Raw genomic sequence first — 21,935 nt, forward strand, 5'->3', positions numbered from 1 at the left:
CCCCCACCTCAGGTTTTGATGTGACTCCACAAAGCTCATTTCCCTTTCGCTCACATCTTCAAAATACAAGCCTCTGTTTTTGACATACAGTTAAGAGACTCTCACTCTGTGCAAAGGCTGCCTTTAGGACCTCAGACTTGGTTACAAAATCCGCGAGGAGGAAACCCAGTAGTTTCCCACCCATGCCATTAGGTGCTTCTTTCTACCAGATTTTCGGTCACCCTCTTTCACAGACAAAGACAGCATGTTACAGTGGTGCCCCGCAAGACGAATGCCTCGCAAGACAGAAAACTCGCTAGACGAAAGAGTTTTCCGTTTTGGAGGTGCTTCGCAAAACGAATCTCCTATGGGCTTGCTTCGCAAGATGACAATGTATTGCGAGTTCCTGCTGGTTTTTTTCTCCCCCCCCCTTTTTCTAAGCCGCTAAGCCGCTGATCCGATCAGCAGATAAGCCGCTAATGGCGCTAAGCCGCTTATCAGCTGATCCAATCAACAGATAAGCCGCTAAAAGCCTCTAAAAGCCGCTAATCCGCTAATCCTTCAATGGGCTTGCTTCGCAAGATGAAAAAAACCGCTAGACGAAGAGAATCACAGAACGGATTCTTTTCGTCTTCCGAGGCACCACTGTACATGGCTACTTTCGGTGATCCTGTGTTACACAATGTGGCAACAGAGGATGACAGTGTTGCCTGGAAAAGAAGCTGGGAAAGAGCCACACTCCTCTTAAAAGGCAGTTTTATTTAAATTAGCTTTCCATAGAAAACAAAATCAAGTAGCTAAACTAAATCAAAGTAATCTGAAGTGCTCAACCTCCCTATCATTCAAGCTTCCCTCCAAAGAAGCTCTTCTATTCCTGATCATCTACCCTTACTCACCGAGGATCTAAAAAGTCTCAGCCATCAGCTGACTCTGCTACATCCCGCCGTTACCAAAGATTTAACTGGAAAGGGAACAATAGATAATCACTCCATTCAGTCGCTTTCTGCAGCCGTGTCAGGACTGCAGGCCCATCCTGTGCTGAAGGAGCAAAAAGCAGCTGCATCCACCCCAAGCAACATTTTGTGATGTTAACAGCCAGGCCTTTAAATGTGTTTCCAAAAGTCGGGTTCTTTGCAAATCGGGCACCTTAGTGACATGGCTGCCTGAAGTAGGACAACAAAAGTCTTGAAATGGTGAGGTGATGCAGCTTGGTCCCTGTTCCAGCTCAGGTGTCTCCTTGCCTCTTGAATGAGTGTGCACCGTCCTTCGCCCATGGGCTTTCCCTGAGGCCAGACATTCATGATGAAAGTGTCTGCAACAGAGATTTTAGGTCTTGTCAGCAGGGCAGGCACCAAGGGAGAAAGATGAGAGATGCCAACCCCTTGTTACCTCTCCCAGAAGCACATTAGTTCCTATGCTTCCATTGGTAGGGGTGGGGATTGGGGAGCAGTGGGCGCTTTGACAAAGAATATTTGACACCCAGTGGCATTTTTAGCATCTGTTGCATGCCATACGGGATGGCCAGAAGTTCTTACCAGCTGCCTTTCACATCTGTGGGTTGGAGTGGTTGGCTGGGTGAGGCGGTGTGCTTCTGCCGAAATGAGCAGCTGGCGTGGGATGAGAAGGTGTGCCGCTTGCATTCTGGAAGAAATACAGCTTCAAAGAGAAGAAAATTAATCAGCTGTAGAAATCAAGCAGGCTCGCCTTCCTCCACCTAGAATCAATAAGTTAATTTGAAAACTCAGTGACTGCACTTTGAAGAATACTCTGGTTTAATCAAAACCTGAACGCAAAACTGAATACATGACCCACAGCAAATTGTTTTTGGGCTACTTTTCTGCTACCAAGTTAACAGCAAAACAAGGTCCTATATTAAGGGGCGGAGATGCCATATATTCTCTAGAGTTGCCCACTGGGTGTGCCTGCTTCCCTGTTCTGCAAGTTGCTGAGTTTCTGCAAGCATTACCATTTCTTTCCCATTTCACTGAGAAGCTGTTCAGTACCTGTTTCTTCAAGGCTTAGCTGCACACGCCAAAAATACACAGATCTGTCAGTATGCCGAGGCCGGGAGAATCAGGTTTGGAAACATTGTGTAACTGCTTTTCTTGTTACCATCCTAATCCAGTTTGGCAAATGGCAGAAGAAGTATAAATAATACTCCATTCTCTTGAGCACAAAGTTTTCTTTAAGAAACTGAAGTTTCCTAGGGTAGCATAGTGAGACTGTACATCTGTACATTTGCAACCGACATGTACTAATACTTGAAATGTGCGTGGGAAAACTGGATTCACTTTAGCTGGGTAATTTATTCCACCCCATCCCACGTTAGGCTGGATATCCAGCTATAACTGTTTCCCCGTTTATTAGACGAGAGCTTTGTACAGGATGTCCAAGCCAGCCCTGAGGCATGTGTGTAAGAACAATAATCCACATCCTTGTTGGATCTTGGCTGTGGAGTTTGTATTGACACTACCAAGGTGGGGCCAAAGAGTTTGCTTAAGAGTTCTCATTTAAGTTCAGTGTTGCAGGCAGAATGTGACTAATCCTGAGCACATTGCACTCCTCTGTCTCAGCCTACAGTGTCATTTCCGAAACTTGAAATGCATGCATGTGAAAAGTCCACACTGTAACGCCAACTGTATTTTTTATAACGTGCCTAAAACTATATGAAAACACAAAAGTGAAGGGAGTTCAACAAAGGAAAAAATTGGAAGGGGGGTGCTAGCTGCAAAACAGCTCATTTATTTTTCTTACGTTATACTTAATAGGCTTCGAGGTTTAAAAATATAAAACGAAAAGACAGCAAAAAGCAGATAAACCAAGTTTTTAAGGAATGTTAGACTATTAATACTAATATCTATTAACGTTTGCCTCTCTTCGAAACCCTAAGTATTCTCAAAGCAGCTCACAATCAGGAGAGTATAAAATGCTTAAAAACCCATTAAAAGCCTACAAATTAAAACTAAAAATATGAAACTAGCAAAAAAGAAATCACAGACAGCCAACAATCCCAATACTACACTGAGTGTAATATTCAATTAAAAAACTACCCCCCGTTTTCTCAGGTGGAGTGAAAATATATTTAGGGCCTGCTTAAGACGAGGAGGGAGCAAAACGTATCTCTTGAGGAAGGGAGTTCCATAGTTGAGAGGCTGTCGCTGAAAAAAACCATCTTTTGCACCCTCCAGCCTGACTATATTGTGGTGAATCTACAGGCACAGGCTCTGTAACTGATTTCAAGGCCTGGCAGCCCCAGACGGGTAAAATGGCCCAAACTTGGTCCCAAACTGTTCCGGGCTTTAGAAGTTATGATCCGTACTTTGAATTGGGTTTGGAAGCCAACAAGCAGCCAGTGCAATTCATGGAACCTATTACTCCGATATAAGAGCCCAGCTCCAGCAGGTACCCAGTCTGCTGCATTTTGCACAAGGGCAAGGGTCTGAGCCAGGGGAAGGCAGCCTAAGGCCCATGGGGGTTGTTTAACCGGCCCATGAGCTGCCCCTGAACCGAGCCGCCCGCTTGGCAAGTCCCTGTGTGCTGTGCTAAACCGGCACAGGGACTCACTTCCGTGGTGCTGAAAATCGTGTCTGCGCATGCTCAGATGCCAAAAATCGCATCTGCACAGGTGCCGGAAACCGTGACCCCGTGCGCACAATCCAGCCCATGGAACGATCTCTGCTGGAGTGAACCGGCCCAGGCGAGGTAAACCTTGCCAACCCCTGGTCTGAGCCCTATTCAGAGGCAGCCCCACATAAACAGCATTGCAGTAGTCTGGTCTAGATGTATACAAGTAACACTCCGGGGTCTTACAGACTTCATCAACTTCACTGTTCCAGCCATATTCCGTCATTTACAAATTCGGCTTCTGCTGACACAGCATATACGTTTTCCACTGTGCTGCAAATTAGCGAGCAGCGCCAATATATGCATTAATTACATTAAAATCCACATCAAAGGTGTAGCTTATACCCCAGGGTTCAGGGGCCTTCCAGGCTTCTCCTTGCTGCCTCCTTCCTTGACCATTTCCCTCCCCGGATCACGACCCTCCCCAATCTTGCTGCATAATCTCCGTACACATTCTTGCCTGGATTTAACTGGGTTGATGCTTCTAGCCTGCCTGGATAGAGATGTGTCGCATAAATCCGATTTACGTTGTGCTATGGCAAGTCCCAGGGACGCGGGTGGCGCTGTGGGTTAAACCACAGAGCCTAGGATTTGCCAATCAGAAGGTCGATGGTTCGAATCCCCGTGACGGGGTGAGCTCCCGTTGCTCGGTCCCTGCTCCTGCCAACCTAGCAGTTTGAAAGCACATCAAAGTGCAAGTAGATAAATAGGTACTGCTCCGGCGGGAAGGTAAACGGCGTTTCCGTGGGCTGCTCTGGTTCACCAGAAGCAGCTTGGTCATGCTGGCCATATGACCTGGAAGCTGTCTGCGGACAAACACCGGCTCCCTCGGCCAATAAAGTGAGATGAGTGCCGCAACCCCAGAGTCAGTCACGACTGGACCTAATAGTCAGGGGTGCCTTTACCTTTACTATGGCAAGTCCCACCCACTACCAGCATGCAGCCTTCATACAGAGAAAGCCCCCCCGCCCCCCCAGCTCTGGTTTGCAGGTACACCAGCGGAAGAACCAAACGGCTGCTATCTTCAAAGCGAGAGCAATCGTTACTCCTCCATTCACCCCAGGATGCCATCACAAGCAGAGGTCTTTTTGCACCAGAAATGTCGATCCCGTTATATCTGGCAGCATTTCCCCCACCCCTGGTCTACAGTCTAAAAAAGAAAAGTTCTGATGAGCTCAAAGTCTTGCTCCTGACCAACATTTAGTTGGGTCTTAAAAGTGCTGGAACAGTTGCTAGAAAGGTTTCAATGGTAAATCACAGCCTGTTGTTTCTTACTTAATCAAATGCCTGTTCCGTTCCTCATAATTTTGGGCACAATGAGCACTATGATATAATTAGAATTACTTTATCTATACAGTGGAACCTGAAAAGCTGAACACCTGTAAAGTCGAACCTTTCGGCTCCCGAGCAATCAAAGACCGGAAGTGATTGTTCTGGTTTTTGAATGATTTTTGGAAGTCGAATGTCCAGCACGGCTTCCGACTGACTGCAGGATGCTCCTGCAGCCAATCAGAAGCCGCGCCTTGGAAGTCGAACGTTTTGGAAGTTGAACGGACTTCTGGAATGGATTTCATTCGACTTCCAAGGTACGTCTGTACTCCCACTATGCAGTGTTTACATCATATTCTAACAATTTTTTCAGGGGTCCAGTATAAAGCTACCTCAAATATTGTAAGTTCAGAGCAGATTTTGTCAACCTTTTGCCCTCCAGACAACTCCCTCCCTGCATGACCAGGTAGGCAAAGGCTGGTTTAGAGATGTTCATAATACTAAATTGCCACAGGGTACCCAGAATTATATAGTAAAATCATGCAATGACATCATCATGTTTCCAGCCTGAGTACTTTTGCTGCTGTAAAATCTCTGCAACTTCCGAGGCTAAAAACTCATTTGAAATATCTGACTTTCTAGCGGCTGCCTCATACACAGCTTATTTCCCTCTACCTTTCCTTCCCCTCTCGGCACAAGTAGCATTTTGCTCTCCAAACCTTGCCCTAGCTTAGTGGGAAGAGAAGAAAACCTACCTTGCAACCAATAGCCAGAAGGACATGGAGAGAAACAATGACAGCCAACAGGGCGCAAGCCGCCAGCCTGGTGTCTGAGCGGATAACTGGCCAGAAGGTAAGAACCAGAACTGAGCCAGAGAGACCCACTGCAAAGATGAGCAGCAGCCACTGCAGCCAGGAGATAGGAATCAGCCACAGCATCTGTGAATGAAGGAAGTGGAAGTTGAGTAAGATCTCATGCACTCTTCATGAGAAACAGGACCTCAGCCAGCGGCAGCTCTGAGTTTAATTCAGGTCCTTTTTGCTAAAATCCCACTGCACAAAACTAGCAGTGCTTGAGGAATGTGTGAATGTCTGGAGGTGGTTGGAGAATGGATGGCGGCTAAGAGATTGAGGCTGAAGCCTGACAAGGCAGAAGTACAGTTTTGGGGGAAACGGGGCGGGTGGGTGTGGGGGACTCCCTGGTCCTGAATGGGGTAACTGTGCCCCTGAAAGACCAGATGCGCAGCCTGGGAGTCATTTTGGACTCAAAGCTGTCCATGGAAGCACAGGTCAATTCTATGTCCAGGGCAGCTGTCTACCAGCTCCATCTGGTACGCAGGCTGAGACCCTACCTGCCCGCAGACTGTCTTGCCAGAGTGGTGCATGCTCTAGTTATCTCCCACTTGGGACTACTGCAATGAAGGTGACCCGGAAACCACAATTAATCCAGAATGTGGCAGCTAGACTGGTGACTGGGAGTGGCCGCCGAGACCACATAACACTGGTCCTGAAAAACCTACATTGGCTCCCAGTACATTTCTAAGCACAATTCAAAGTGTTTGTGTTGACTTTTAAAGTCCTAAACGGCCTCAGCCCAGTATACCTGAAGGAGCGTCTCCACCCCCAACGTTCAGCCTGGACACTGAGGTCCAGCTCTAAGGACCTTCTGGTGGTTGCCTCACTGTGAGAAGTGTGGTTCCAGGCAACCAGACAGAGGGCCTTCTTGGTAGTGATACCAGGCCTGTGGAATACCCTTCCTTCAGATGTCAAGGAAATAAACAACGATCTGACTTTTAGAAGACATCTGAAGGCAACCCTGTTTAGGGAAGTTTTTAATGTTTGATGTTTTATCGTGTTTTTAATATTCTGTTGGGAGCTGCCCAGAGTAGCTGGGGATACCCAGCCAGATAGGCAGGGAATGAATGAATGATATAATAATAATAATAATAATAATAATAATAATAATAATAATAATAATAGAAAGCACAACGGAACAGGACTTTTGAGTACTTTCTACTGGAACGTTATGCTCTGCAAACTGAAAAGAAATGACATATGAACCAGTCTTTTCCCTGCCACCCCATTTGACTTACTCACCGCAGTGGGGATGTACACAAATAGGGAATAACCATAGACGCACACCATCTCCAGGAAAGTGTAGGAGTCCACATGGACCTGGACCCCCTTTCGCCACTGCAAATAGCCCCACAGGGCAAGGGGTACCAGCCAGGCATAGCAGTAGATAATTATTCCGGCAATGGACACTATGGAAGAAAAGGAAAACGATATTAAGAGCAGCATTCGCTCCAAGGCAAAAGCATTGGCAGGGTCAATAACCAGGGCTTACCCTACCAGGAACAAGCCTCTACATATTTGCCTTCTGCCTGCCCTTCTCCCGCAGGTGCTAAGAGGAGCAGAAGCTCCTTAGCATAACTTAGTCATAAATTGAATGGAAGCTTTAAAAGTAGTTCTCAGTTATGATAAGTAAACACAAGAGGGAGGGAAGGAAGGGCATGTGTGTACGTACACACATGCACAAAACTCCTTTCTTCCTTCCCTCCCTCTTGTGTTTACTTATCATAACTGAGAACTACTTTTAAAGCTTCCATTCATTTTATGACTAAGTTATGCTAAGGAGCTTCTGCTCCTCTGCGAGAAGTTAAGGCTATATGGGAGCCAAAATTCAGGCATTCTGAATACTGTCCATTTACCCATCTCACACATCCCCAGTAGGAAAGAAAGGAGTCATTACTACAGCTCTCGTTTCCTGCTTTTTTGTAGGCCGCATGCCACCTTCCTCAAAAGCTTTTGCAGGTAACATGCAACTCATTTTTTACCCCCCCCCCCATTCTTGGTGTGCCTTCAACAATACCCAATATATAAAAGGGCTATGATTGTATTCAACCACTTGACACTCTGTCCAGAAAGCTTAAATTGCAAGAGACACTCCCCTGTTGACCCCTCACCTTTGTGGAACTGGGGGCTGCCCTTTTTCTCCTGGAAGCTGGACAAGTTGCCGCTGATAGCCAGCGTGAAGACCAACGTGGCACAGATCCAGAACGGGCCTGTGAGAGGCAGAAATACAACATTAGAAGACCAAAAAAGACGGGCAGACTTCTTGTCTCGGCACGGGGCAAAGAATGGAGCCGACTGTGAACTCATTTACCAAACACAGAACAAGGAAGCAACTAAAGGGCTGGGGCTCAGGGGAGGCGTCTCAGCACAACACTGGAGGCCACCTGGTAGAGCATGCCTTAAAGGGAAATCTACATTCCCCAAGCACAAACCTTGGACACACAAAAGTGTAACACATTGTTAGGCTACCAGTCGATCTAGTGCAGCCTCCCCCACAACCTGCTGTTCTCCAGATGTTTGGGGCTTAACTCCTATGATCCCAGCAAGCTTGGCCCAAGGGTCAAGGGTGATAGGAGCTATAGTCCAAATAGTCTGTAAGAAAGAATCGGAATCAATGAAGAATCTTTTTCAACATCAACTTCGTTTGGACTGGTCATGTTGTTCGGATGCCCGATTATCGTCTCCCAAAGGCAACTACTCTATTCTGAACTTAAAAATGGAAAGCATAACGCTGGTGGTCAACAAAAGAGGTTTAAAGACTGTCTCAAGGCAAATTTTAAAAATGTACTATAAATACCGACAACTGGGAAACACCGGCCTGCGAGTGCTCCAATTGGAGAACAGCCTTTACCAAAGGTGTCACGGGCTTTGAAGATGCTCAAACACGGGACGAAAGGGAGAAATGTGCTAAGAGGAAGGCACGCTTGGCAAACCCTCACTGTGATCGACTCCCACCCAGAAACCTATGTCCCCACTATGGAAGGACGTGTGGATCCAGAATTGGCCTTCACAGTCTCACTGTAAAAGGTAAAGGTAAAGGTACCCCTGCCCATACGGGCCAGTCTTGACAGACTCTAGGGTTGTGCGCTCATCTCACTCTAGAGGCCGGGAGCCGGCGCCGTCCGCAGACACTTCCGGCTCACGTGGCCAGTGTGACATCGCTGCTCTGTCGAGCCAGCGCAGCACATGGAACACCGTTTACCTTCCCGCTATAAAGCGGTACCTATTTATCTACATGCACCCGGGGGTGCTTTCGAACTGCTAGGTGGGCAGGAGCTGGGACTGAACGACGGGAGCTCACCCCGCTGCGGGGATTCGAACCGCCGACCATACGATCGGCAAGTCCTAGGCACTGTGGTTTTACCCACAGCGCCACCCGCGTCCCCTCACTGACTCACTGTTAAAACCATGTTCATGGAAGACAATCTTACTCGGTTGCGAGTGATCACCAAAGAAGAAGAAGCAGAATCTGTAGGGCACCAAGCTGGGGAAGTCTGATCTAGTCCTAATTCCCCATGGCTTTTCCCGGCCCAGCTCTCAGACATCCATTAACTGATGATGCTCGGGGTTGACCTGGAACCTTTCACTTGCAAGGTATGTACTTAGGGATGACAGAGCAAGGAAATGAAGACTGCACTTCTGGAAGATGACGAGCAAGCTTCACCCCCCTGTTGTAAACAAAAATTGCCCTTTTCCCTTATGGGGGATCCAAGAGCCCATATAGAGTCCTTACATAGGTTCCCTATTGGTAGGAGAAAATAACAGAGACCAACCAGAGAATATTGAGAAGCAAAGCGGCTAGTAAGCCTGATCTTTATTGATCTGTTGCAACAGGGTCCTCACCACACGAAGGATGGAGGAGGAACCCAGAACAATGGCGCGCAAGGCCTTATAAAGACTTTTGAAATTGCCACTCTGTAGATCAAGACCAACCCCAGAAACATCATACATACATCACAGAAGGGGTGTAACCTAAGATTACCCCCCAGAAACATCATACCTACATCACAGAAAAGGCGGTCTAAAACAGAAATTTGAATGAATCATAGAATCATAGAGTTGGAATAGACCACAAGGGCCATCAAGTCCAACCCCCTGCCAAGCAGAATGTAGTTTTTCCTGTTTGCCAGGTTATCTGTTTGCCTTTCCTGATGGTCTGTCACCCATTAAAATGCTGATCACTCAATTCCTGAGACAATGGGAAGGCTCCCTGACCCCCCTCCCTCCTTGCAGGGAAAACATTTGGTTAGTTTGGGAATCAAAATGGTTTCAGGTGGTCATCCTGTGCTGATCTATGTATGTGCTTGGTTGGTACACTTATGAACACTACCATATATCTAAGACCTCAAAATTCCTATCACCCCCCTCCCCGCTTAATCAGGACTTGCTTCTCAGGATGCTCAGCAGGCTGCATTCTCTGTCCTGGGCATAGTATGCTACATCACAGTTTACAGTTCAATCCAGACATTGCAAAGCAGGAGGCAGTGCTCTGCATCAGTCTGAGCCTCTCTGTACTCACCATACAGGTCAGGGTTATTCCGTAGATGGTGCCATACAAAGTTTTTCCCTGGCAGCGGAAGCAGCGATCCCTTTATCCTGTCCAACACCTGATAAACAAGAAATAGGCCTTGCCTCAGCAAAATGGACCCCATGGGGGCGTGCAAGGATGCAGGGCTTTTTGCTTCCCATCTCAGGAGGTGCAGGAACCGCTAAAAATATTGTACATTCATTTCTATGCCTTGCACTAGACCCCATTGTCAGGGTATGGAGAGAAGACGGATAATATGGTTGCCCAAAGCCAAACAAGCAAGCTTGTGGTGGAGGGAAGACTGAACTCAATTCGTTATTCTAACTTCATGGTTAGGAAATCTCCATCCCCATAGTCAGAACATCACCGCTGTGGATTTCAGCTCCTGAAAATATTAGTCGATCAGGAAGATCTTCAATTTGTACCCAACAAAATAATGGTGGTAATTCAGCCACAGCAGAATCCTGGAGCCAAATTAGGCTCAAAGCACAATACAAATGTGCCAGCCATGAGGTTGTGCCTCCATCCATGAAACAGAACTGGACCCTATGGGTCATCTAGCCCAGTGGTGGCCAAACTTGGCCCTCCAGCTGTTTTGGGACTACAATTCCCATCATCCCTGACCACTGGTCCTGTTAGCTAGGGATGATGGGAGTTGTAGTCCAAAAACAGCTGGAGGGCCACCTGCAAACTGTACGGCAGGTCTTGTGCTTGTTACTTACAAGCTGAGTTACTACGCTCCCTCATCTTGTCAACTGTGGCTGATTCTTGGCTGCGCCTATGAAGCTAGAACTACACAAATTCCCTTACCTGGTATGTGTCAACATCGAAGAAAGCCTGGTAATATTCAAAGGTCCAGAAACTGGATTGCTTCTTCTGGGAACTCAAGAGCTGCAGGGATGAGAATGCAGGTTACTGCTTTGCCCTCGGCCAGGAAAGATATTTTGGGTGAGACAAACCAACCCCTGGGCCTCTTGCGAAGATAGAACTCCTGACCTCGTGCCCTAAGCATTCTTACTTTAATAAAGAAAAGAAAAAGAGGCAGAGTGCTTCATTCCAAATCCAAGAAGAAGACCTCTTTCTTTCATGGATGCTTCTCCTCCCAGGAACTCCTTTCAGCAAGCTTTGAGGAAACTCCATAGGCTGCAGTTGTGTGTGTTAAGAGGTGGGGGGTGAAACTTATGGGAGGGACTATAATTACTAGGGAACATTATTTTTATGGAAATTCTTCCAGTTACTCTTCACACAAGGAACAATAGGAATTTGGGCTGCTCAAGAGTGAATTAGGTAGGGTGACACAGCAAAGTGCCCCCCCCATGTGTGTGTGGTGTGCATGTGTGTGTGTGTGTGTGTGTGTGTGTGTGTGTGCATTGTCTTGTTATTTATTGTTTTTCTTACCCACCCTTCACAATAAGGTTCCAGGGTGGGTTACAGCATATTAAAAACACACAGAATACATTTAAAACATCAACAAACAAAAAGAACACCCATTACCTGAAAACGCTAATTCCACGTTACAGGCGGGACACAAAACTAAATTTTTCCCTTTTCAAAGTAAACAATGGAAGCCAGACAAACTTCTGTGGAAAGGGAGGTCCACATTCTTGGAGCTACCACCAAGAAGGTAATCTCACAAGCTCCCCCAAACCTGTAAGACAGAATTACCAGGAGGGCCTTCTCTGCTGAATTTAAGCCCCAAGCTGGTCTATATAGGGAATGAGGCATTCTTTCAGCTGTTTGGAGCCCCCCACCCCCCATCTAGGCTTTCAACACAAATGTGAGAGAGCACCTTAAATTGGGCTGGGAAGCTATGAGGGAACCAGTGCAACTGCTACAGACCAGGAGTAATATGCATTCTATGCCTCCTATCCTCCTTATCTATGTAAATCACTGTGCTTTACATCAAAGCTCCCATTTGACCTGTTATCTCCTTCCCACTCTCTTCTAGGTCCATCGGAAGTAGCCCCTTGGCTAGGCTTATGTTTCCTTCCTGCCGCAAAGCAGCTACTTCTCCAGCTAGCTATAAATCAACATGCAGGACAGAATTTGAAACAGCAGCACCTCTGTTTTATCATCCTCCTCTTCTGCCTCAGGCTCCTCATTGTAGCCGGAAGACATGTTTACGGTTGTGTGGCTTTGCCGCTCAGTGATGCTAGGAGTGGTGGCATCCGCATTCTCAGCCAGCAAATCTATGGCTTCGTCAAATTCTGCAAAAAATAAAATAAAATAAAATATGCCAGGCAGTCAGGACAGAAATACTAGCACAATCAGATTTCGCTCTAGAGCCCCTGTAGCTCAAAGCTAGGACAGCCCTTCCATTGCCTGACACTCAATGAAAGCAGTTTTGCAGGTGAGCAGAAGTAGATTTTTGCTCTGCCTATTGCAGAGCTGCCAAGTTACTTGTCTGGAAGAAATTGTTAGCCAAGCCAGTCGCTGCACCATTTTCTTATCTGGTGCTTAAAATCCCAGGATGCCACTAACAGAGGAGGTGAAAAACCTGGACAGCTTTTTCCTCTAGTTTTAACATACTTTGCTTTACTTTATTATATTTATATCCCAGCATACATAGTTCTCTCTCACCCTCATTTTATTTTCACAACTACCCTATGAGGTAAGTCCGGCTGTGAGTGAGCGACTGGCCCAGGGTGACCCAGGGAGCTTTGTGGCTAAGTGGAGATTTGAACCCTGGTCTCCCAGGTCCTAGGCTGGACTCTAACCATCACACCACACTGGCGTTTCAGGTACAATTTCATGTGCATGTGGTACCAGAGGCAATAAAAGAACAGGTATAGGACCCCACTGTTCGGTGAGTAGAACTTCTGCATTTCTGCCTCCTCCTAGCTGCTTCAACCTGTGTTTTTTGAGGGGTTTTCCCAAAAAAAGCTCAACAACGTTTAGGTTGTCCTGGTTTCTACTTTTTGAAATATGGCAACCCTAGCTTAAGGTAGAAACAGAACTTGGATACTTCCAAAGAACTTGTGTCTCCTTGAGAAATCAAGGTAGCCGGAGCAATCTACACCAAAGAAAAATCAGCACACACATACCCCCTGTTGTAAATAAAAAAATCCCTTTTCCTTTATGGGGTATCCAAGAGCCCATACCCCCCCCCAACCCCAGCCTGCTCACAACATATGTTGTTGTTTTTTTGTACTAAGCAAAAATTCTTCACAAGTTTAAAAACTGTTCATTATATTCTCCTGAACCTAAGAGAGAGATGCTGTATATGATGGTTTGTGGGCCAGGAAAGCCCCAATTCAAGTCCCACCACAGCTATTCCTATGCATGATTACTCAGAAATAATCCCATTGTGTTCCATGGGGATTACTCCCTACCGTGTCTTTAGGATTACTTCTGAACAGACATGCATGGCTTCCACTGTAAATCCCATTGCCTTCAATGGATTCTGCTCCCATTACAAGGTTCAACCTTTGCTCCTTCAACCCTCTTAACAGCAGACAAGTGCTCAGCAGCTGGACAAAAGTTATCTTATGGGGTGGGTACTCTCCAAGAGCCAGAGTTTGAAATTAGCAGGGCGCCAGGCACATTTTGCACCGAAGGTTTCTGCATTTGCGAACACCTCTGCAAGTCTTGGTGCTGCTTTTTGCGCCTATCTGACACTCGAGGATTACTGAAATGTATGTGCTCTGAAGCCTTGAGGATAGACAATATATTAAGGAGTTTAACAATAAAGAGTAGAATGTTTTGAAAGCCAAAGTACGGTAGCAATATTTTTATTGTAAACACCAAATGAAACACATATTAACAATTTTTGCTAAAAAATGTGACATTAACTATCTGTCACTTATGTGATTTGCTTATCACTTAGTTCATCCTTATAAAAATAAATAAAAAGTGTTGTCGAACCACACAAACACCCAGTAGCAACTACACAGCCGATTTTGGCACCCACAACCCAAGTCCCAGAAGCCATTTGGCTCCCAGCTTTTCTATCCGAGTTCCTAACAGTGCCAAGAGCTGTAGACTGGACTATTCCTGGTATAGAAGACTAATGAGATAGGAAAGGTAGATAATCCAACAAAGGTTATGCTCTTGTAAGTGGGACATGTATGAACAGGGAAGTTTTGAGGTGGGTAGGGAATGCACACTGCACAGCCTGGTACCCAAAGCTTACCACAATCCATAACTCACTCAGGGGAATTAAAACACTCACCATGAAACTTGAGCTCATCTGGGGCAGCCATGATGCAACTGGATTATCCTGGAAAAGATAACAAACTGCGTTGGCAGAAACATCAAAGAGCTTTGAAGCACCTTAAAGGCTGAACTGTATTATGGCATCAGTCTTTGTGCACTGCAACCCACTTCAGAAACATGAAGCATAATCATAAACTGGCAGGTGCATATATTATAGACATACAGATGTGTACATTTAGATGGTTGGGTTGGGATGTATGGACAGGAGGCAGTTAAAGGCAGCTTCAAAACAGATGTGGGGGTAACCTGTGGCTCTCCGTATGTTGCTGGACTCTTATCAGACCCAGGTCAGCACAACCAACAGTCAGGGACGTTGGCAGTTAGAATCATGGAACTGTAGAGTTGGAAGGGATCCTGAGAGTCATTGAGCCCAACCCTCTGCAATGCAGAAATCTCAACCAGATCATCCATGGCAGATGGCCACCCAACCGCTGCTTAAAAACCTCCAAGGAAGGAAAGTCTGTCGCCTTCCAAGGGAGTCCTTTCCACCGCTGAACAGCTCCTAGTTGGTCTGACAACATCTGGGGTGGCGGGCAGAGACACCGCCAGCCCTCTGACTTAAAAACGGCTGGGGCAAAACCAGGGCTGGATTTAGGTTTGATGAGGCCCTAAGCTAATGAAGGTAATGGGGCCCTTTATATGTCCAGCTGTCCTTTGTCAACAACAAATTGTCACTGTTTTTTGTGTTGCATATATGCTATATGGTAATTTATGGACCAAATAGGTATCTAAAGCCATTTGCACATAACAAAATATGTATTTTATCAAAGTAATTGATACAGAAATGAGCAAACCAGTGGTATTTTAGGGAGCAGGCTAACAGGCAGGGCCCATTATGAGCCTACACAACATGTAGGTTTTATTTTTTCTCTTATATTTTGGAAATGTACGTCCAGTTTTTTCCCCTTTAATTTTTTTTGGGGTCCCCCAAGAGAGTGGGGCCCTAAAGCGATAGCTTGTTTAGCTTATATGTCAATCTGGCACTGGCCGCGAAACGGTTCCCAGCTGCTGCTGCTCAAATGCCCTCAGTAAGCTTCCTAGTGGCGTAGAGATAAAACAGCCGGCACATTTTGCAAAGCTAAGCAGGGTCTGGTATGGGGTGGGAGGACTGGCGTCGAGAATCCTGCCTCGCAGGGAGTTGGGCTTGATGACCCTTGGGATGTCCCCATCCAACTCTAGGATATTCCAGGAAGCACCTCTCCTCCCTCTGCCATGCCAAGCCTGCGCCACGGAAGGGAACAGCCCTGGACCCTGTGCATCACAGTCCAATGGGGGGGGGGGAGAGAGAAGGCACTCTGCACAGGCTCAGAGACCGGGCGTGCTTTCCAGGCCTGAGAGAGAGAGGTCGGCCCCTTGCCACGCGGAGCCTGCGACCCCCCCCCCAAAACTTAGCCCACCCTTGGCAGCCATAAGCCCCTTACCCGGGCGAGGCTCTCGTCACCCAGCGGAGGGGCTTAGCAGGCAGAGCCCGCCCCACGAGGGTCCCTCAGCGGCAGTGGGGGGGGGGGGGGAGAAGCCCGGCCAGCCTCACCAGGAGCTCAGAGGAGCCTCGGACAGCGACGAGGGCGCAGCTTCCAACGAGGCACCGCCGCCGCCCCTTCGCGGCTTCCGGCGCGCATCAGAAGTGCCCCCTGGCGCTCATAGACTCGGAAACGCCGAGACTGGAGGTCACGTAACGGGGTTTTCACACGGACACGGATGCTTCGGGGCTGCGCTTGTAATATCGCCTGCGATGGAGGGAGCCCGCGAAGGGAAAGCGACCCGGCGGGACTTAAAGCTGCGCGTTTTTCTGCTCGAAGGCAGAAGCAAGAAAGCAGGGCAGGCTTGTGAAATGTCCGAAGAATCCCAGAAATGGGGAGTTGGAAGGGACCCCGGGGGGTCATCTAGCCCAACCCTCTGCAATGCAGAAATTTTCACTAATTCTCGCCTTTTTTTATTAGCTGCTTCGAGGTGTTTTGTTTGCTTTTTTTTAAACACTCAAGCGGTGTCTAGGTGTTATGAAATAAATCAATAATTTAATATATATACCGCCCTTTTGTCCTAGAATCACACGGCGCTTTTTTATATAAACTACACAGGGAACAAAACAATACTAAAAAAAAAGCTAGTCTAGAGGTTTCCTATCTCTATGAGTTCCTGCGCCTCACCTCTTCCTTCTTCCGGTCTCCGCTGAGCTGGTCCGTCGCGCTTTAACGTCCGGCTTCGCGGTCCTGCCAGAAAAGGCCGGCGATGGCGGATCCTCCGAGCTCGGAGAAGAAGCGCCTTTGGGGGCGGCTCCGCACCGGCCGCATAGGTGAGGCGGGCGGGCGGGCGGGTGGCTGAAGGGGAGGCCTGGGCTCGAGCCCTGAGCGCCGGCCGCTTCCTCAGACCTCACCCCGAGGGACGGGCGGGGAAGGAGGGAGAGGTTCGCCGCCGCCCCCCTGCATGCTTCCCTGGGAGGAGGAGGAGGAGGCGGGTGCCCTTCTGTGGCGCGCTTTGCCTCGGCCCGGGGCCGCCGCCTTTTCCTTCCTCCCGGCGCGGAGCTGACGCAGCTGCAGGTTCCTCTTAATCAGAGTCAGGTTTATGGAACTCTCTCCCAAAGAGGATTAGGGACAATCAAGGAGCAGCGCCGGATTAAAGGGGGTGCGGACTGTTGTCCCGCACAGAGCGCTGAGACGAGGGCGTGCTGGATTTACGTTTAAGCTAAACAAGCTCTAGCTTAGGGCCCAAAAAAATTAAAGGAAAAAACACCTGAATGTGCATTTCCAAATTTTAAGATAAAAAACAAATAAAATAAAACCTACATACAGCAACAGTGTTTTGTGTTGTGTAGGCTCCTATGATGTAAGTCATGGGCTCCGTCTGCTCCCTAAAATATCACTGATTTGCTCATTTCTATATATAGGGTGCCTACATTCTGCATGGACTGGCGACATATGCAAATGGCTTTAGATACCTATCAGGTCCATAAATTGCCATATGGCATATATATATAACACAAAAACAGTGACAATTTGTTGTTGACAAAGGACAGCTGGACATATAAAGGGCCCATTAGCTTAGGGCCTCATCAAACCTAAATCTGGCCCCGGACGAGGGGGACACAAAATGACCACAATAATAATCCCTGTAATCATAATGAAACCTATACAGTGGTACCTCGGGTTTCATACGCTTCAGGTTACAGACTCCGCTAACCCAGAAATAGTGCTTCAGGTTAAGAACTTTGCTTCAGGATGAGAACAGAAATCGTACTCTGGCGGCGCGGCAGCAACAGGAGGAGGCTCCATTAGCTAAAGTGGTGCTTCAGTGGTGCTCCAGAACGAATTAAGTACTTAACCCGGGGTACCACTGTATTCATATAGGTACCAATTCAAAGTCATGAAGGATGCCAAATTTTGGCCTGGTTCACGATTCACTATATGACCTGCATGGCATGGAGGAGCATCAGTGCTCAGGAGGTTTGCGCTGGTTGCTGATCGGCTGCCAGGCCAGGTTCAAGGTGTTGCTATTAGCATATAAAATCCATAACAAGTTGGGGCCGCTTTACCTACAGATCGCCTTACCCCACAGGTGTCCACTCTGCATTTCAGTCAGGGGAACTGGCACTTCTTCAAGGTGCCACATTATGCCTGTTCTGCGTTCGTAAGAACACGGTCGTTCAGTGTGGCAGCACCTGTGCCTTGGAACTCCCTGCCTATTGAGATCACTGTACTCTCTTATTTTTTTAATTTTTTTTGGACATGCTAAAAACATTCCTGTTGAGACATCCAGGTGGTTAGAAAGTCAAATCAACTCACCTCTTTTAGTACAGTGGTACCTTGGGTTAAGAACTTAATTTGTTCTGGAGGTCTGTTCTTAACCTGAAACTGTTCTTTACCTGAGGTACCACTTTAGCTAATGGGGTCTCCTGCTGCTGCTGTGCTGCAGCGGTGCGATTTCTGTTCTCATCCTGAAGCAAAGTTCCTAACCCGAGGTACTATTTCTGGGTTAGCGGAGTCTGTAACCTGAAGCGTCTTTAACCTAAAGTGTCTGTAACCGGAGGTACCACTGTACTTCCGTTTTTGCATGTTTTAAAGTAGGGTTGTGAATTTGTCTCAATTTTACTGTTTTGTCTTTTCACAAAGTAAGGGTTTTTACAATCAAGAGGTGTTATAAACCTTACGAAATAAATACATAAATAAAACAACCACAAGGCTATCAGCCAAGGCTACATGCAGAGTGTCTCAGAGGCCTGGAGTTTGAGCCCTGAGTCAGCTGGGAGGCATGGGGTGTTCTTGCCATGACAGCATGAGACCGGCAGGCCCCTGAGGGGCTCCTCTGGCCAGCTTAGCCCACCGAGTCCCAAGGCAAGTGCACCTGATTCCCCCCCCCCCCCCGCATAGGCCAGGTACTAGCAATGATGGTTGTGCTGTACCTCCACAGCTGGAAACCTTGGCATGGGGATAGTGGTTCTTGTTCTCAAATCCTAGTGACTGGTTTCCCACAAGAGGCACCTGGTTTAGCCACTGTGAGAACAAGATGCAGGACTAGTTGAGCAAGCCGTTGGCCTGATCCAGCAGGCTCTTCGTCTGTTCTTACCATCCCTATTTTCTTCTTTCCCGCCTCCCCCCCCCCCCCCGGTCCACAGCTTTGTGGTGCAAGAGCCTCCTGCACGACTATGCCGAAGCCTGCAAAGAGGTTGTTCTGGGTGTCAGGCAGCGGCCGGGGAAAGCTGGGCTCTACCTCTCACTGCTGGCCGGAGCAGTGGGCTGCAGCCTCCGCAGCCCCTGTGAGTCTTCCTTTGAGGCCAGCCTCCTGGAAGCCTCGGGCACCCTCCTCTTGCTTTCGCCCTGGACCCGCAGCAGCAGCTCAGAAGGGCACGTCCAGCGGCTGACGAAGCTGAGGAACCGGGGCCAGCTGCGCTTCCAGAGCCTTCTCTTCTTCTCCCTCGTCTACGAGGCTCCTTTTGACGCGGGAGCAGATCTCTACCAGGCGCACTGCAAGTACCTGAAGCCACGCTGGATGGAAGTTCCCAGCCAAGTCCTCGATGTGGGCTTCTGGGGGCGCTGGTGGGTTCTGCACTCCAAAATGCGGGATCCGGACATTAACGAGGAGGAATTTCAACACCTGCCAGAGCATCTCAGGACAATTTCTTTCCATAACCTCCATTCGGAAGCCAACGAGAAACTTTTTGACCAGAAATACAAGCCTGTTGTCCTGACAGAGGAGCAGATCCAGCAAACAGAAAGGGAGAGTCAGGGAAATTGACATCCTTGATGTGCCTTGGTGGCTGTAGTTTATCATCTCCCTTTGGAGATGGTGGAACAAAGAAAAAGATCCATTAGGAACATGGTCTGTTTTCTTCTAGGATCCTGATTTACACTGTATTGTTCATGTAGACTCAGCAGGGTATGGTGAATAAATGAGTAAAAAAAAGAAGCACCCATTCTCTTGAAATTTTCTTTGATTCCCTCTCCCTTTCAGTTCTTCACATTTAATTTCTCAGGAGCTGTACCTCCACAGGAGCTCTGTCCAAAACTTATTCTGAAGATGTACAGTGGTACCTCGGGCTAAGTACTTAATTCGTTCCGGAGGTCCGTACTTAACCTGAAACTGTTCTTAACCTGAAGCACCACTTTAGCTAATGGGTCCTCCTGCTGCCGCCACGCCGCCAGAGCCCAATTTCTGTTCTTATCCGGAAGCAAAGTTCTTAACCTGAAGCACTATTTTTGGCTTAGTGGAGTGTGTAACCTGAAGCGTATGTAACCTGAAGCATATGTAACCCGAGGTACCACTGTATAGGGTTTGTTATTCTCTTGACTTTTCCCCAAGCCTCCCCTTTCCTGCAGTATGTGTGCTTGAATAAGTATTTTGTAATACTGTTAGTGAGAAGCTGGGAGATCTTGAGTTATTACAGTGCTGCGTAGTTTAATATTTTGTGGAAATCTTCCATCTGAGGTGAAAAATAGCTCATAGCATCTTGCCATGTGTGTCTGTTCAGAAGTAAGCCCCACCGAGATGAGTGCCGCAACCCCAGAGTCATCCGCGACTGGACCTAACGGTCAGGGGTCCCTTTACCTTTACCTTTGTATAGGGTTACAGTCTTCAATTTTGCTGTGGGATTTTGGGGGCAGAGGGTCAAACGGAAAACTTATCAGAAGCGGAATGGGAGAACCCTCAGTCACCTTTGCCCTTTGCTTTCGCTGACTTTTAAATGCTTTCTTTTCTTTTTTTTACAAGCCACAGTGGTGCCATTAGCACAGCCCTGGAACATGCCAATTTATGTCCAGTGTGTTCCACTACTAGTCAGATGTGTTAGGATGGTTTTTTAAATTTGTGTTCATCTTTGCATTCTCATGAGCTCCTGTGAGCAGGGCAGTCCATTGACAGCAGCAAAGAACAAAAGAGCTGGAAGCAATTGCATTATTAAGTGCAGTGGAGAGAAAAGTCTCAGAATGCAGGAATTTCAGCTAAAGTATCCATGACAGATGGTTATCCAACCTCTGCTTAGAAACCTCCAAGGAAGGAGAGTCCACCACATCTCATGGGAGTCTTGAAAAGGTTCAAATTGGAGTGGCTGTTTGGTTCCATTCACCAGATGTCAGCCAACAGGGAGTGGGAAGAAAGAAACAGTAATTACAGGATTTTGTCACCAGGTGGCAGAAGCAGAGTGGCAGGCAAGGGAGTAGGGAGTTTAAAGCAAGGCTCAATTGTCAAGGGGGATCCAGACTCTCCATTGTTTAATAAAAGCAACAATAAAAAGGCCTTTTCCTCTTCTAAATTGTGCACCTTTCTAAGGCTCGTCTGTTTTTGTAAAAGATGTGATGGATTTTCCCCAGCTCAATTTCTATTCCTATTATTAATGCACTGTTGTCGTTTAGTCGTGTCTGACTCTTCATGACCCCATGGACCAGGGCACGCCAGGCACTCCTGTCTTCCACTGCCTCCCACAGTTTGGTCAAACTCATGCTGGTAGCTTCAAGAACACTGCCCAACCATCTCGTCCTCTGTCATCCCCTTCTCCTTGTGCCCTCAATCTTTCCCAACATCAGGGTCTTTTCCAGGGAGTCTTCTCTTCTCATGAAGTGGCCAAAGTATTGGAGCCTCAGCTTCAGGATCTGCACTAGGTAAAGGTAAAGGGACCCCTGACCGTTAGGTCCAGTCAAGGACGACTCTGGGGTTGTGGCGCTCATCTCGCTTTACTGGCCGAGGGAACCGGCGTACAGCTTCCAGGTCCTGTGGCCAGCATGACTAAGCCGCTTCTGGTGAACCAGAGCTGTGCACGGAAACACCGTATACCTTCCCACCGGAGCGGTACCTATTTATCTACTTGCACTTTGACATGCTTTCGAACTGCTAGGTTGACAGGAGTAGGGACCGAGCAATGGGAGCTCACCCCGCCGCTGGGATTTGAACAGCCAACCTTCTGATCGGCAAGTCCTAGGCTCTGTGTTTTAACCCACAGCGCAACCTGCATCTATGCACTATGCACACACAATTATTCC

At 47.6% G+C, this 21,935-nt stretch overlaps 2 protein-coding genes across 6 annotated transcripts; one reads left to right on the top strand and one right to left on the bottom strand.

Annotated features, from left to right (window-relative positions):
* Nucleotides 1-718: 718 nt before the first annotated feature.
* On the bottom strand, nt 719-16,644 carry YIPF2 (Yip1 domain family member 2). 5 transcript variants are annotated; one of them, XR_014520933.1, is made up of 10 exons: nt 16,001-16,419; nt 14,426-14,473; nt 12,316-12,461; nt 11,065-11,145; nt 10,246-10,333; nt 7,838-7,936; nt 6,969-7,135; nt 4,515-5,810; nt 1,515-4,136; nt 719-1,291 (listed from the first exon to the last, which is right to left on the bottom strand). XR_014520933.1 is itself a non-coding variant. In XM_083483435.1 (10 exons), the coding sequence occupies exons 2-9, from the start codon at nt 14,454-14,456 to the stop codon at nt 1,525-1,527; spliced, it is 906 nt and encodes a 301-aa protein (XP_083339561.1). In that variant the 5' UTR covers nt 14,457-14,473; nt 16,617-16,644; the 3' UTR covers nt 719-1,291; nt 1,515-1,524. The 5 variants fall into 5 exon arrangements, 3 of the variants coding, with proteins under 3 accessions (XP_083339561.1, XP_083339560.1, XP_083339559.1); XR_014520934.1 differs by having other exon boundaries at nt 15,891-16,416; XM_083483435.1 differs by lacking the exon at nt 16,001-16,419 and adding an exon at nt 16,617-16,644 and having other exon boundaries at nt 1,515-1,635; nt 5,628-5,810.
* TIMM29 (translocase of inner mitochondrial membrane 29) lies at nt 16,627-19,869 on the top strand. Its single transcript, XM_083483448.1, has 2 exons — nt 16,627-16,762; nt 19,079-19,869. Exons 1-2 carry the CDS (start codon nt 16,699-16,701, stop codon nt 19,696-19,698), a joined length of 684 nt encoding a protein of 227 aa, XP_083339574.1. The 5' UTR covers nt 16,627-16,698; the 3' UTR covers nt 19,699-19,869.
* Nucleotides 19,870-21,935: the final 2,066 nt, after the last annotated feature.

Source organism: Podarcis liolepis (assembly GCF_965112155.1).
Source record: "Podarcis liolepis genome assembly, chromosome: 17".
NCBI lineage: Eukaryota > Metazoa > Chordata > Lepidosauria > Squamata > Lacertidae > Podarcis > Podarcis liolepis.